This window comes from Elephas maximus, chromosome 3 (genome assembly GCF_024166365.1).
Source record: "Elephas maximus indicus isolate mEleMax1 chromosome 3, mEleMax1 primary haplotype, whole genome shotgun sequence".
NCBI classification, from domain to species: domain Eukaryota; kingdom Metazoa; phylum Chordata; class Mammalia; order Proboscidea; family Elephantidae; genus Elephas; species Elephas maximus.
The window spans coordinates 107,677,584-107,690,610 of record NC_064821.1 but is presented as its reverse complement, the minus strand read 5'-3'; the positions used below and the strand labels follow the sequence as shown (position 1 = coordinate 107,690,610).

General features: G+C 37.7%; 1 protein-coding gene across 5 annotated transcripts in view; it reads left to right on the top strand.

The window, feature by feature from the left end:
• Positions 1 to 13,027, top strand: part of DOCK7 (dedicator of cytokinesis 7) — a 271,583-nt gene that overhangs the window by 248,700 nt on the left and 9,856 nt on the right. For all 5 annotated transcript variants that reach the window (XM_049879452.1, XM_049879451.1, XM_049879447.1 and 2 more), the window contains 2 exons: positions 4,759 to 4,902; positions 7,199 to 7,305. In XM_049879452.1, coding sequence (XP_049735409.1) covers positions 4,759 to 4,902; positions 7,199 to 7,305 — 251 coding nt within the window. The remainder of the gene's footprint in view (positions 1 to 4,758; positions 4,903 to 7,198; positions 7,306 to 13,027) is intronic.

Genomic DNA, 13,027 nt, shown 5'->3' with positions numbered 1-13,027 from the left:
ACTCTGCTCCCAGCACTGTTTCTTGATGGTACGCTTATGCTTTTTTAAAAAAAAAATTTAATGTTTGTTATTGTCTTTTAAATCAATAGAATATTTTTAAAAGCAGTTTGAAGTTTTCAGAATACTGAGCAGATAGTACAGAGAGGTCCCGTAGATCTGTCTGCTTTCTCCCCCATTCATGTCGTTAGGTACCGTCAAGTTAGTTCCGACTCATAATGACCCCACGCACAACAGAATGAAACACTGCCGAGTCCTGCGCCATTCCCACAATCGTTGCTATGCTTGAGGCCATGGTTGTAGCCACCGTGTCAGTCCATCTCATTGAGGGTCTTCCTCTTTTTTGCTGACTCTCTACCAAACATAATGTCCTTCTCCAGGGACCCGTCCCTCCTGATAACATGTCCAGAGTAAGTGAGACGAAGTCTTGCCATCCTTGCTCTTAAGGAGCATCCTGGCTGCGCTTCTTTCAAGACAGATCTGTTCGTTCTTCTGGAAGTCCACGCATATTCAGTATTCTTCACCAACACAATAATTCAAAGGCATCAGTTCTTTGATCTTCCTTATTCATTGTCCAGCCCTCACATGCATATGTGGCAATTAAAAATACTGTGGCGTGGGTCAGGTGGTCCTCAGAGTGACTTTGTTGCTTTTTAACACTTTAAAGAGGTCTTTTGCAGCAGATTTGCTCAATGCAAGTACATCATTTGATTTCCCCCATTCATAGTTTCCCGTATTTATTAAAATCTTCCACTAGTGTAGTACATTTGTTACAATTGATAAACCAATATTAATGCATTATTATTAACTGAAGTCCATAACGTACCTTAGGGTTTACTCTGTGAATTGTACAGTTCTATGAGTTTTGACAAATGTATATCATGTATCCACAGTTAACATTATCATACAAGATAGTTTCACTGCCCTGAAAATCTCATGCTTTACCTATTCATCATTCCCCTTGAACCCCTGGCAACAACTGATCTTTTTATTGTCTCAATAGTTTTGCCTTGTCCAGAATGTCATATAGTTGGAACTAAGCAGCATAGCTTTTTTAGATCGGCTTCTTTCAGTAAGCAATATGCATTTGAGGTTCCTCCATGTCTTTGTGTAGCTACATAGCTGACTTCTTTTTATCTCTAATATTCCATTGTATAGATATAGCACAGTTTGTTTATCCATTCACCTTTGAAGGATACTCTGGTTGCTTCCAATTTTGACAATTATGAATAGAGCTGCTGTAAACATTTACATGCAGGTGTTTGTGTGGACAAACATTTTGAATTCATTTGTGTAAATACCTAGGAGTGTGATTGCTGTATCATATGGTAAGACTATGTTTAGTTTTGTAAAAATTTGCCAAACTGTATCCAAAGTGGCTATACCATTTGGCATTCCCACCATTAATGAATGAGAGTTCCTGTTGCTTGTCACCATTGGGTATTGTCAGTGTTTTGCAGTGTAGCCTTTGTGGTGGGTGTATAGTGGTATCTTGTTTTAATTTGTATTTCCCTCATGACATATGGAAGTCCCTGAGTGGTGTGAACGGTTATGTGCCCAGCGGCTAAGTGAAAAGTTAGTTTGAGTCCACCCAAAGGTGCCTCAGAAGACAGGCCTGACAACTCACTGCTGAAAAATCAGCCACTGAAAACTCTATGGAGCACAGTTCTCCTTGGACACATGTGGGGTCATCATGAGTCTGAATGGACTTGATGGCAACAGGTTTGGGTTTATTTGGTCTTTTAATGACATACTATGTTGAGCATATTTTCATTTGCTTATTTTCTATCTTCTTTGGTAAGCTGTCTGTTCAGATCCTTGTCCATTTTTAGTTGTGTTGTTTGTTTTCTTATTGTTTTAAGAATTCTTTGTGTATTTTGGAAACAAACCATTTATCAGATAATGTGTTTTGAAAATATTTTCTTCCAGTCTGTTTCTTTTCATTCTCTTAACAGTGTTTTTTGCAAACCAGAAGTTTTTTATTTTAGTAAAACTTAATTATTTTTCCATGAATTATTCTTTTGATGCTGTATCTGAAAAGTCATGGTCAAACCCAAAGTCACCTAGATTTTCTTCTCTGTTATATTCTAAAAGTTTTATAATTTTGCCTTTTACATTTAGGTTTGTGATCCATTTGGTGTTATTTTTTTGTTTTGTTTTTTCCCATTTGTAAACCTTTTCTTGTTTCTTTACACTAGTGGTCTCATATAGTATATGTTCTTCTGTGAGTGATTTATTTCACTCAGCATAATTTTTTTAATGTCCTCCAGATTCATCCATGTTGTGACATGTTTCACGGATTTGTCATTATTCTTTATTGTTACATAGTATTCATTGTGTGTACTAGGGTAAGTCAAGAAGTATTGCTGCTAGGGTTCTAATTCATATATGCATGAACATGTTTGAACATGTCTCTGCGATCAGTGGATGGCTGCAGACAAGTTCTCTCCGTAATTGTTCGGGTGCTTTAAAAAAAAAAAAAGAATACGTTTTGTGCCATGGGAAAAAAAAAAAGATTTTGTGGTCAGGGCTAATAATCAAATTTTTAACAAAATTCAAGCGAATGTCTTCCCAATTCATTGAAGCTTTGCAAAAAGTTTATGGGAATGCTGCCCCACATAAAAGTTTTTAGATGAATCAAGCATTTTAAGGAAGGTTGGGAAGACCTCAAGGATGCGCCAAGAGAGGGAAGACTGCTCATAAGGTTATGGCAGTGTTATTTGAGATTCCAAAGGGGTAATCTTGATAGATTTTCTTGAAGGACACAGGATGATCACAGGGGGTTATTATGGAAAAGTTTTAAGAAAATTGAAAAGTGCATTGGTGAGAAAAAGGGCCAGGAAAGTTGCACCTAGGAATTATTTTTCCTCACAACACTGCACCTGCCCATTTTTCAAGGGTAGGAAGGGCTGTCCTACGAGAATATCATTGGGAAACCTTACCCTATCCACCCTACAGCCCTGATCTTGCCTCTTCAGACAAGTTTTGTTCTCAAAACTCAAAGAACTTTTAAAAGGAATGCCATTTGAGTCCCTTGAGGATGCAAAAACTGCTGTTTTGATATAGTGTAAGTCAAAAAGCACAGAATCCTTCGGGGAAAGGTTAGAGGGATGGAAATACCACCATCAGAAATTTGTAGACCTATGTGGAGTATATGTCAAGAAACAATAGCATCTCGTTTTGATATTTTCATTTAATAAAAGTTTCTATGATTTTGTAGCAATACTTTTTGACTTACCTTCGTATGTACCACAGTGTATTAATCCGTTCGTCTGTTCATGGGCACTGAGGTTGTTTCCACCTTTTTGCTTTTGTGAATAATGCTGCAGTGAACATGGGTGTATGTATGTGTATTTGTGTCACAGCTCTTATTTCTTTGGGATATGTACCTAGGACTGCAACTGCTGGTTCATACGGTATTTCTATTTCTAACTTTGTAAGGAAGCATCATACCATTTTACATTCCCACCAGCAGTGTGAAAGAGTTCCAGTCTCTCCACAACTTCTCTGACATTTGTTGTTATCTCTGGAAAGCGAGCCCCCAAACGCTACCGCCAGCCCCCTACAGTCGTGCTAGGGGATCTGGCCTGCAGGGCGCCAGTTCCAGCTGAGTCAGGTCCGGCAACTCCTCGCTGCCTTTGAATTGTTTCTCCCTCTTCCTCTCACTCTGGTTTCTTAACTTCGCCTTTGATGTTCAGCGCTCTTAGCTTGTCATATATAGAATTGATTCACTTATTTTTTTTGGCACTTTGTTGTAAGAGGGACCACCTGAAGTGTCCGACTACTCTACCATTTTGGCTCCGCCTCCGGAATAGGGTCATATTTAGACCTTCTTTGATTTGTTTTATCATAGTTTTATAGTTTTCCTCGTATAGATTGTGTACGTATTTTTTAGATTTATTCCTAAATTCTTCATCTTTTTTTTATTGCTGCTAATATAAATGGTGTTGTGCTTTTAATTTCAAATTCCAGTTGTTCATTGCTGGTATGTAGGAAAGCACTTGAGTTTTGTAAATTAGGCTTATATCTTACAACCTTTGCTATAATCACTTATTAGTTCCAGGAGTTTTTTTTTTTTATAGATTCTTTGGAATTTTCTACATAATCATGTCATCTATATACAGACAGTTGTATTTCTCTCTTCCCAATCTGTATACCTCTTATTTCACTTTCTTGTCTTGTTGCATTTGCTAGGACTTCCAGTACAATGTTGAATAGGAGTGATTAGAGGGGACATTCTTGCCTTGGTCCCAGTCTTAGAGAGAAGACATCTGGTTTCTCACCATTAAGTATGATGTTAACTGTAGGTTTTTTCTAGCTGGTCTTTATCAAGTTGAGGAAGTTTCCCACTATACTGAGTTTGCTGAGAGTTTTTATCATGAGCAGGTGTTGGGATTTGTCAGATGCTTTTTCTGTATCTATTGATACGATCATATGATTTTTCTTCTTTAGCCTGTTGGTATGATGGATCACATTAACTGATTTTTGAAAGCTGACCCAGCCTTGCATACCTGGGATAAATCCCACTTCTTCATGATATATATTTATATAGTGTTGGATTCAATTTGCTAATAATTCAGCCTGTGCTTTAAAAGGTTGGTTTTTTTCATTTAAGAATCCAAAGTTTGGAATTTTATTGTTAGATAAAGCTTTATAATGGGCCTCTGCTTTTTTTTCTAGTTTTAATTTACTGTATGTAAAGCTCATTAAATAACTTTCCATCAGTACACTGACCTAATTAATAGGTACTCTTTCACCTAGATCATCTTGACACCAATTGAAGTTGCTATTGAAGATATGCAGAAGAAGACACAGGAGTTGGCATTTGCAACACATCAGGATCCAGCAGATCCCAAAATGCTTCAGATGGTACTCCAGGGATCTGTGGGCACAACAGTGAATCAGGTCAGTGTTTTCTGCTAGCACTGTATGATTTACATTATAAATGGAATTTGAAATAATTATTATACTTTACAAAGATCACAAATATGCTAAACCAAGGGGAAGGATATGTGTTAGAAGTGGTTGCAGTATAATGAGGGTAAACTAAAAAACAAGTTTGTTTTTTTTTTTAAGTGTCTCAGTTGTTAAGGTATTCACAACTGACTTCAATGTTGTTATGTTTTCCTACCTATCTGCTCTTATCTGTTCTATTAAGAAAGAATTGATTCACTTAAAATGACCTTTCCTTAGGAAGCTTGTACTGAAAGAATAACAGAAAAATATTTACCTGTGTTTTATTGACTATGCAAAGGCATTCAACTGTGTGCAGTGTAATAATTTATGGATAACATTGCAAAGAACGGGAATCCCAGAACACTTAATCATGCTTATGAGGAACCTGTACATACACCAGGAGACAGTTGTCTGAACAAAACAAGGACATACTGCGTGGTTTAAAATCAGAAAAGGTGCATGTCAGGGTTGTATCCTTTCGCCATATTTATTCAGTCTGTATGCTGAGCAAATAATACAAGAAACTGCACGATATAAAGAAGAGCATAGCATCAAGATTGAAGAAAGATTCTTTAACAACCTGCAGTATGCAGATGACACAGCCTCGCTTGCTGATAGCTAAGAGGACTTGAAGCAGTTACTGACAAAGATCAAAGACTACAGCCTTCAGTATGGATTATACTTCAATGCAAAGACAACAAAAATCCTCACAACTGGACCAATAAACAACATTATAATAAATGGAGAAAAGATTGAAGTTGTCAAGTATTTTGTTTTACTTGGATCCACAGTCAATGCCCATAGAGGCAGCAGTCAAGGAATCGAATGACATCTTGCATTGGGCAATTTCTGCTGCAAAAGACCACTTTAAAGTGTTAAAACGCAAAGATGTCACTTTGATAACTAAGGTGCACCTGACCCAAGCCATGATATTTTCATTCGCCTCATGTGCATTCGAAAGCTGAACAATGAATAAGGAAGACCAAAGAAGAATTAATGCCTTTGAATTATGGTGTCGGCGAACAATGTTGAATATACCATGGACTTCCAGAAGAACGAAAGATCTGTCTTGGAAGAAGTACACCCAGAATACTCCTTGGAGGTGAGGATGGTGAGGCTTTCTCTCACATACTCTGAACATGTTATCAGGAGGGACCAGTCCCTGGAGAAGGACATCATGCTCAGTAAAGTAGAAGGTCATCAAAAAAGAGGACCCTCGATGAGATGGATTAACACAGTGGCTGCAGCAATGGGCATAAGCATAGCAACAATTGTGAGGATGGCACAGAACCAGGCAGTGTTTCGTTCTGTTGTGTGTAGGGTCACTATGAGTCAGAATTGACTCGACAGCACCTAACAACAAAAACACTGAAAGAATGTCACCTAAAAAGGAGGGCTCATTTTCAGAGCTTTATAGATGTATATGTGAACTTCCACTATCAAATAAGCGATATGGAATCATATTGAAAAATTTAATAATATGTAACACAAGATATTGTTGTTATATGTGATTAGAAACCATCCCCAGTATCTCATTTTATTTGGTTCATTCAGATTATTTTGCTAATCGTTTTAGGCGTAGCCTCAATCTTTCGAAATATTCCAAGGTAAGGGAAAATTCAGAAGGGTTTCGATTAAGATTTCACGTAGTATGTCTTAACCATTTTTTAGGTTAAAGGAACAAAGCCAAAAAATTCTCCACTAAAACTGAAGTAAACACTCTGAGGTCTTTACCTCCTAAAAACACATACGATTTAGAGGCTTTACCTTCAAAAGATGCAAGTTATTTACAAAAGACCATCTTCTTCAAACTTACAGTGTCAGGAACACATTTAAAATACTGGGGGAAGGTGTATTAGCAAAATCAAGTCTGATGATAGTGGATTGGCAGATGTAATGGTCTGACAACATTTACCTCTAGGATAAATTAAAGAATGTAACCAATGCAAGAGAAACTGCATTAATGAACACGGTGTAGTCAGTCCTTGACCATATTCTGTTTCTTTAAGGAATGAAATTATAAGAAGTTAATTTCAGTAGGCAATATAGATATTTGACATTAGGAAAAACTAAAAACATATTGCCAGAGTCTGTCTCTGAAAAGTTTTAATATAGGCATAGATATATATACTCCAGGCTTATTAAGTGTAGCCATCCCAGTGCTAGGAAATATCACTTGGGTAAATTCAGTGTTTGAGTTTTAAAGAAAAAAACACACTTCTTATTTTATTTTCTTATTTTACAGGGGCCATTGGAAGTTGCCCAGGTTTTCCTATCAGAAATACCCAGTGACCCAAAGCTCTTCAGACATCATAATAAACTGCGACTCTGCTTCAAAGATTTTACTAAAAGGTATTCAAGGCTTTCTGCATAAAGATCTTCAAATTGAAAATGTTTCATGCTACAGTACAGCATAAGGGTCTTAAGGGACCAGTGAAAAGAGAAAATATAAGAAGTTGTTCACAATGAGAAATAATTTGTGTATAATTTACTATTCTTTAGTAGCAAATACTGATTCTCTCCCTACACACCCTTATTATGCCATATTTTTAAAGATTAGACAAACCAATGCTCAGGAGTTTCTTAAACCTGAGAATATTATTAGACAATCTGACTTTAAGGCTATTATTTGTTGTAAACCTTCAATATGTGATTTTCCACTTCCCTTCCTTCAAGAAACATACAAGGAACAAACTTGGAAGCAAAAGATCTGTGCTCAAATCCTGACCTATCGTTGTATCTCCTTTTCCACGTCACTTAATCTCTATAATCCTCAGTTTTCTGATCTATAAAATAAGGATAATAATATCTACCTCCTATAAGGTGGTTGCGCAAATTAGCTGAAGTAATATATGGATGTGTTCGGGGTTCCCAAGCCCCTCTCTGGGTTCAGTGAGTCACTAGGAAGACTGATAGAATTCAGCATATGGTTGTACTCATGGTAAACGTTTATTACAGTGAGAGGATGCAGAACAAAATCAGCAAAGGGAAAAGGTGCATGGGGTATAGTCTGGTAGAAACCAGGCGTGAGCTTCCAAGGCTTCTCTCTCAGTGGAGTCACACAGGATGTGCTTAATTACTTCAGTAAGGAGTTATGACAACATGTGTAAAATGTTGTCTACCGGGGAAGTCCAGTAGAGACTCAGTGCCAAGTTTACTGGAAACTTGTCACATAGATACCCTCTGCCTGACACATACCAAATTGCAGACTCCCAGAAGGAAAGCAGGTGTTTGACATAAGCCATATTATTTGTATAAACACTCTTATCTATTCTGGGAATGATGGGAACCCTCCCAAAATCTAAATTCCCAGTTGCTAGCCAAGAGCCACCCTTGGAAGAAGGCCTTCCTGAGGATATCAGTCTCAGGCCTGCTATGTTAACTCTTTTCTGCCAGTGGGAAAATTTGTAGGTTAATACTTGGTACAAAATAAATAGGTGTTAAATAAATGTTAAATTTTGAATCAATGGGGGAAAACAGTCATTTATCAACTTGATACTTGATTTTTGCCTTACTAGCATTATGTGAAACAGAATGATTAATTCTACTTGACGATGTCAGGGAAGATTTCACACAGCAGTTGACACTTGATATGGACCTTGGAGGATGAATATTAGTTTTTGAGGCAGAAAAGTGGTGAAAGAGTATCCCGAATAGAATAGCATGAGAAAGTTCAGAGTCTGCTTTGGGAATGACAAGTAGTCAAATGAAGCTGGAACCATGGAATATATGCATACAAGTAGTCAAATGAAGCTGGAACCATGGAATATATGAATACAAGTAGTCAAAGAAAGACTGGAAAAGTAGATTAGGACCAGACTGAAAGGGGCTTACATACCAGTAAGTAAAAGACTTGATAGTCACCTAACAAAGCAGCATCAGAGCCATACTGAGAGCACAGTCTTTGACTCCCTAGGAATTGTGGTTTCTCTTACAAAACATTCATTGAATGGGTTTATTAGGGATGGAAATAATTTTTGTTTGTCATCAGAAAAATATAGATATGCTAATTTGTTCAAGTATTTTGAGATGGTATCTTCCTTGTTATTTCAATTGTTGTTGTTGTTGTTAGGTGCCGTCGAGTCGGTTCCGACTCATAGCAACCTTACGCAGAACAGAACGAAACGCTGCCTGGTCCTGAGCCACCCTTACGATCATTGTTATGCTTGAGCTCATTGTTGCAGCCACTGTGTCAATCCACCTCGTTGAGGGTCTTCCTCTTTTCCGCTGACCCTGTACTCTGCCAAGCATGATGTCCTTCTACAGGAACTGATCCCTCCTGACAACGTGTCCAAAGTATATAAGATGCAGTCTCACCATCCTTGCTTCTAAGGAGCATTCTGCTTGTACTTCTTCCAAGACAGATTTGTTCATTCTTTTGGCAGTCCATGATATATTCAATATCCTTCGCCAACACTGCAGTTTAAAGGCGTCAGTTCTTAGGTCTTCCTTATTCATTGTCCAGCTTTCACACACTTATGATGGGATTGAAAACACCATGGCTTGGGTCAGGCACACCTTAGTCTTCAAGGTGACATCTTTGCTCTTCAACGCTTTAAAGAGGTCCTTTACAGCAGATTGGCACAATGCAACGCGTCTTTTGATTTGTTGACTGCTGCTTCCATGGCTGTTGATTGTGGATCCAAGTAAAATGAAATCCTTGACAACTTCAATCTTTTCTCCGTTTATCATGATGTTGCTCACTGGTACAGTTGTGAGGATTTTTGTTTTCTTTATGTTGAGGTGCAGTCCATACTGAAGACTGTGGTCTTTGATCTTCATTAGTAAGTGCTTCAAGTCTTGTTCACTTTCACCAAGCAAGGCTGTGTCATTGGCATAACGCAGGTTGTTAATGAGTCTTCCTCCAATCCTGATGCCCTGTTCTTCTTCATATAGTCCAGCTTCTTGTATTATTTGCTCAGCATACAGGTTAAATAAGGTTAAATAGGTATGGTGAAAGACTACAACTGTGACACACACCTTTCCTGACTTTAAGCCAATCAGTATGTTATTTCAATAGCTATCCTGAATTCTTAGCAATTTCTCCTATGTGAACATGGTAAACATCTAAAAGAAAAACTTCAACAGAATTCTGAGGTTTTAGAATCTGATGATTGGACCAGATGGCCATATAGGATTGGTCTTAGGAAATAACAGAAGACATAGCTCCTAATGTATGGAGTAGTTGAGCTGTGGTAGTAGAACAACAATACCTGTCTCACACCTGTGGAGTTGACATATTTCTAGCATTAATTTTATTATTTAGGAGATTTTATTTTAAAAAATCAACAAACAACTGTGCCATCATCATGAGCCAGATGATCTCAGAACAATACTTACTTTAGATCATTGTTGTCATCGTTGTTAGGTGCTGTTGAGTCGATTCCGACTCATAGCAACCCCATTTACGACAGAACAAAACACTGCCTGATTCTGCGCCATCCTCACAATTGTTGCTATGCTTTTCTCCATTGTTGCAGCCACTGTGTCAGTCCATCTCGTTGAGGGTCTTCCTCTTATTCGCTGACCCTCTTCTTTACCAAGCATGGCGTCCTTCTCCAGGGACTGATCCCTCCTGATAACATGTCCAAAGTATGTGAGATGTAGTCTCGCCATCCTTGCTTCTAAGGAGCATTCTTGTTGTACTTCTTCCAAGACAGATTTGTTCATTTTTGGCAGTCCAGGGTATATTGGTATATTCAGTATTCTTCAGCAACACCACAATACAAAAGCATCAGTTCTTCACAGGTCTTATTCATTGTCCAGCTTTCGCATGCACATAAGGCGATTGAAAACACCATGGCTTGGGTCAGGCGCACCTTAGTCCTCAAGGTGACATCTTTGCTTGTCAGCACTTTAAAGAGGCCTTTTGTAGCCTTTAGGTCATAGACATTTAGTAATAGATAATCAGATACATCTTTTCTAGTTATTGTCTTAGAATATTTTACCATGACTCCAATTCTAAAAAAGTATCTTCCTGTTAGTATGTCTTTGCTATAGGGTAATGAATTCTGTAGTCAACAGATCTCCTGACATATTAGTGTCTATAAAGAAGGTTTTTCCCCTTAAACAAAACAACCCCCCAAAAAGTAACCAACTCCCCCCAAAAATATATAAGCCTTACAAAGAAAGTCATAGCCAATACTAAATTTTTATTTTTGTATACTATTTTTCATTTTTTATGCCGGTATACAAATATATTTTACCATATGTCTTAGACATCTAGTGCTGCTATAACAGAAATAACACAAGTGGATGGCTTTAACAAAGGGAAGTTTATGTCCTCAGAGTAAAGTAGGCTAAAAGTCCAAATTCAGGCGTCAGCTCCAGGGGAAGGCTTTCTCTCCCTGTCGGCCTTCTAACGAATGTTCCCCTGGACTTGGAGCTTCTCTGCACAGGGCCCCGGATCTAAAGGATGCACCCTGCTCCCGGCTCTGCTTTTTCGGTGGTATGAGGTCCCCCGTCTCTCTGCTAGCCTCTCTCTTGTATATCTCAAGAGATTGCCTCAAGACACAATCCAATCTTGCAGAGTGAGTCCTGCCTTACTAATACAGCTGCTGCCCATTCTCCCTCATTGACATCATAGAGTCAGGATTTACAACATACAGGAAGATCACACAATACCAGGAATCATGGAGAAGCCAAATTGATTCAGACATTTCTGGGGGGGACATAATTCAATCCATGACACCATAGTTTAGTCATAATATGCATATAACCTAAACATTTTCCAATAAAACTATTATTGCAATAATATAAGTTGTATTATTCCATCAAGTTAATATGCTGCAAATTTCTATATCCCTATTACTTGAATTTAATGTGGTGTAGTAGGCACAAATGGTTAAGTGTGCAACTACTAGTGGAAAGGTTGGTGGGTTGAACCCACCCAGAGGCACCTGGAAGGACAGCCTTGGTGATCTGCTTCTAAAAGGTCACAGCTTTAAAAACCCTATGGAGCAGTTTTACTCTGCACACATGGGATTGCTATAAGTTGGAATTGACTAGACTGCAGTAAACAACAAGAAGTTAACACCACAGTGGATTTTTTTCTTTTGTTGAAGTATTCCTTTAGGATAACATTTCCAGCATGATACTACGGAGCTAAAGTGCATGAACATTTTTATTGGTTGTTAATATGTAGTGTATTCCAAAAAAGGTTATAAGCATTTACATTGCACCAAGAATTAAGAATGTAAATGTACTAGTCTCAGTACTCCTTGCTATAAATAATGCCATTTAAATAGGGTGTGTTTGCTAATCAGTTTTAAGTGGTATTCAGTTTGCATTTCTTTTTTTACTAAAAAAATTAATCATGTTTACTTTTTATATTTTTGGATTTTGTCTTTTAAAATTTAGTTTACTTAAATATTGAATAGATTAAAATATACTTATAACATTTGCTATTAAAGACTAAGAAGATACAAAGTATGTTCCTACCACCCAGCTTAAGAAATAGAACATTATCATTACTTTGAGGTCCCCTCCTGATGTATCCTCCTCTGATCTCATCTCCCTGCCTTCCTTCAGAAGTAACCACTGTCCTGAATTGCATATTTATAATTTCTTTCTTGTCTTTATAGTTTTGTCATAAATGGATATATATAAAAAAAGGTTAACGCTAAACATTTATTTATTTATTTTAAATGTTTAGTCTTGAATGTCTTTTTAACTTTATATAAATGAAGTGACCGTATATTTTCTCCTGTGACTTGCTATCTTCGGTGTTTATTAGATCCCAGCACCCAGTGCCGTCCAGTCGATTCCGACTCATAGCGACCCTATAGGACAGAGTAGAACTGCCCCGTAGAGTTTCCAAGGAGCGCCTGGCGGATTTGAACTGCCGACCCATTGGTTAGCAGCCGTAGCACTCAACCACTACGCCACCAGGGTTTCCTGTTTACTAGATATGTATATGATAATAAATGTTGCTACAGTTAATTTATTTTCATCCTTTACATTGTGTGAATATGCCACAATTTATTCTTATTCTGTTGGTGGGTAGTTTAGTTGTTTCTGGGTTTTTGTTTTTTTGGAGTTATAAACAATACTACACAAATAGTTCTCTACCAGT